The sequence below is a fragment of the Pteropus vampyrus genome, unplaced genomic scaffold (assembly GCF_000151845.1).
Source record: "Pteropus vampyrus isolate Shadow unplaced genomic scaffold, Pvam_2.0 Scaffold24561, whole genome shotgun sequence".
Classification (NCBI taxonomy): Eukaryota; Metazoa; Chordata; class Mammalia; order Chiroptera; family Pteropodidae; genus Pteropus; species Pteropus vampyrus.
This window is the reverse complement of record NW_011913342.1, coordinates 1-2,939: the sequence shown is the minus strand read 5'-3', so window position 1 is coordinate 2,939 and position 2,939 is coordinate 1. Positions and strand designations below refer to the sequence as shown.

The 2,939-nt window shown below is 55.8% G+C and overlaps 1 protein-coding gene across 1 annotated transcript; it reads left to right on the top strand.

Annotated features, from left to right (window-relative positions):
• The first annotated feature begins 428 nt into the window (after positions 1-428).
• LOC105311091 (gap junction alpha-4 protein) lies at positions 429-1,448 on the top strand. Its single transcript, XM_011387125.1, has one exon. The coding sequence runs from the start codon at positions 429-431 to the stop codon at positions 1,425-1,427; it is 999 nt and encodes a 332-aa protein (XP_011385427.1). The 3' UTR covers positions 1,428-1,448.
• Positions 1,449-2,939: the final 1,491 nt, after the last annotated feature.

Here is a 2,939-nt window from a genome sequence, read left to right as displayed (position 1 = left end):
CCACTCCCCTTTGTCGGGACAGCCTGTCCTAGGCAGAAAGGAGGAGGGGCATATCAGGGCTTTGTGACCTTGGATAAATTCTCTGTTCCCGTAGGCTCAGGAGCCTCAACTTGATCCAGATCTTTTGGGACTGTGGTCATCCTGGGACTCCAGCCGGGAACAATAGGGACACAGATATGTAACTAGACAGGACCCTAGTTGTACCCTTGTCAGAGCTTAGCAGCCATCGTCCAGAGATCTGCTTTCAGTCCTGACAACCCTACTGGGTGTGAGCCCTCAGGCCAATCCCTTCCCTTCCTTGAGCCTCAGTTTCTCTGTAGGTAAATAGGTTGTGGCTGACCTCCCTGTAGGCTTGTTGCTAGGACAGCCGAGAAGGATGCCATGCTGATAGTTTCCTCTCTCTCCCTGCAGACGGAGGCCCAGGAGCCATGGGCGACTGGGGCTTCCTTGAGAAGCTGCTAGACCAGGTCCAGGAGCACTCGACTGTGGTGGGCAAGATCTGGCTGACAGTGCTCTTCATCTTCCGAATCCTCATCCTGGGCCTGGCCGGTGAGTCGGTGTGGGGCGATGAGCAGTCGGACTTCCAGTGTAATACAGCCCAGCCAGGCTGTACCAATGTCTGCTACGACCAGGCCTTCCCCATCTCCCACGTCCGCTACTGGGTGCTGCAGTTCCTCTTCGTCAGCACTCCCACCCTGATCTACCTGGGCCACGTCATTTACCTGTCTCGGCGTGAGGAGCGGCTGCGGCAGAAGGAGGGGGAGCTTCGGGCACTGCCGCACAAGGACCCACAAGTGGACCGGGCGTTGGCAGCCATAGAGCGTCAGATGGCCAAGATCTCAGTGGCAGAAGATGGTCGCATGCGAATCCGTGGGGCACTGATGGGCACCTATGTGGCCAGCGTGATCTGCAAGAGCATGCTAGAGGCAGGCTTCCTGTATGGCCAGTGGCGTCTCTATGGCTGGACCATGAAGCCTGTGTTTGTGTGCCATCGACTACCCTGCCCCCACCTCGTGGACTGCTACGTCTCACGCCCCACGGAGAAGACTATCTTTATCATCTTCATGCAGGTGGTCGGACTCATTTCCCTGCTCCTCAACCTGCTGGAGCTGGTGCACCTGCTGTCCCGCTACCTCATCCGGGGGCTAAGAGCCCGGCAGGGCCAGGATGCGCCCCCAGCCCAGGACACCACCTCAGAACCCTACGCTGACCAGGTCTTCTACCTCCCCATAGGCAAAGAGCCCTCCTCCGAGCCATGCCCCACCTACAGTGGGCTCTCATCCAGTGAGCAAAACTGGGCCAACCTCACTACGGAGGAGAGGCTGGCTTCTTCCAGGCCCCCCCTCTTCCCGGGCCTGTCCCCCCAGAGTAGCCGGAAGTCCCCCAGTAGCTCCACCTGCTCTGCTCCCAAGAAGCAGTATTTGTAGGGGCCTGGGGCTTAGGTCACCCAACAGTGGGGCCTGGCAAGTCCGGCTGCCTTGGGTGCCCTTTCTTTTAAGGATATGCAGAGATGACTGGGGCAGGGGAGTGGGTGGGTGTTTGCTGGCCAGAGGGCCTCACCGTAGGTTGTTCTGGAACACCTGGGGTTTTTCTCATGACCAGAGGACGCCATGGTTTCCCCTCCAGAATGTGGCTTTGCCCCAGGTACAGACAGCTTGGGGTGCTCTTAGCCAAAGGTGTTATGGGCTCTCTGGCCTTTTACACTTGGTTCAGAGGGACTCGGAGCCAAGCTATGCCACCCCCACCATCGTGGAAGATTGTCCACCCGGGTCGTCCCCACGCCCTCTCCTCAGAGGAAAAGGCTGGTCGAGGCTGCTGGCTTGGCCTTGATCACACACACAGACAGAGCCTGTGCTGGGTCTGGCCCTGTCAAGGGGGTCTGGCATCTTGTTCTCATCACTCCTTCCTAGTTCCACTGTTTATGCTTATAAAATAAATAGGACTTGATCACAAGCTAGGTGTGTAGATTGATCACAAGCTGTCGTGATGTGAATCAGGGTGGGAGTTGGTACGGGGTTGGGGGGTGCATTTGCTTTGCCCAGGCTTTCTTTTCTTTTCTGTACTGCATAATCTAATCTGTCTTTGGCCTCTGCAACCCCAACTCCAGCTGGCACCTTAAACCCTCAAACTCATACATCCTGCCTCTCAGCATCCTGAGTCCTAAATATTCTACTTTTTGAAATGCCTCAGGCACCATCCTCTTCTTCCCATCCCCACTGCCTCAGCCCCCTCAATCTGCCCATTAATCAGCGGCCAAAGCAGTGTTTGTCCCCATCCTTCCCCATGGCCATCCAGTGCTCCATGCAGTGTGCTTCCTTACTGAACACTATGCTCCTGAAGCCTGCCTGCCAGCCAAGCCCTTCAAAGTCCAGCTCAGATGGTCCCTGCACCTCATCCCACCTCCTCCTCTACTTGGGGAGGCAGGTTTAGATCACTTGCCCCGTCCTGCCTTGGCCCTTTCTAGTCCGCCCACCAGAAGGAGCAGCTCAAGGGCCTGTATCATATCTCTTTCCCATGTACCTAAAACTCACTCAGTGAGAACAGACAATGGCAGTATAGAGAGGTGGAAGGGACTGTGGAGGGTTCATATCTTACCTCTGAGTCACAAAGGTTACAGGAAAAAAACAATTGAACTGGATCTTGACCAGTTAATATGAGTTATCTAGGGAGGGGAAGGAGACATTGAGTATTTGGGCAGAGAGAACAGTTGTGCAAAGACGTGGAGAAGGGGAAGGGTCAGGGGTGTTGAGGGTGGTGCTTAGGACCCGAGCAGTCTTCTAGGAAAAGGGAGGAATAGCTGGGGTTGAGCTCAGTGTTGGTAGAGTTTGACCTTCCATGTGGACCGTGATCCAGGTAGAGGCCCTCGGAGACAAGATGGTTGTCCTCCCCTACCCAGGAAGATCTGGGGCTTGGAAGGGGGAATGGGGTCCATCTCACAT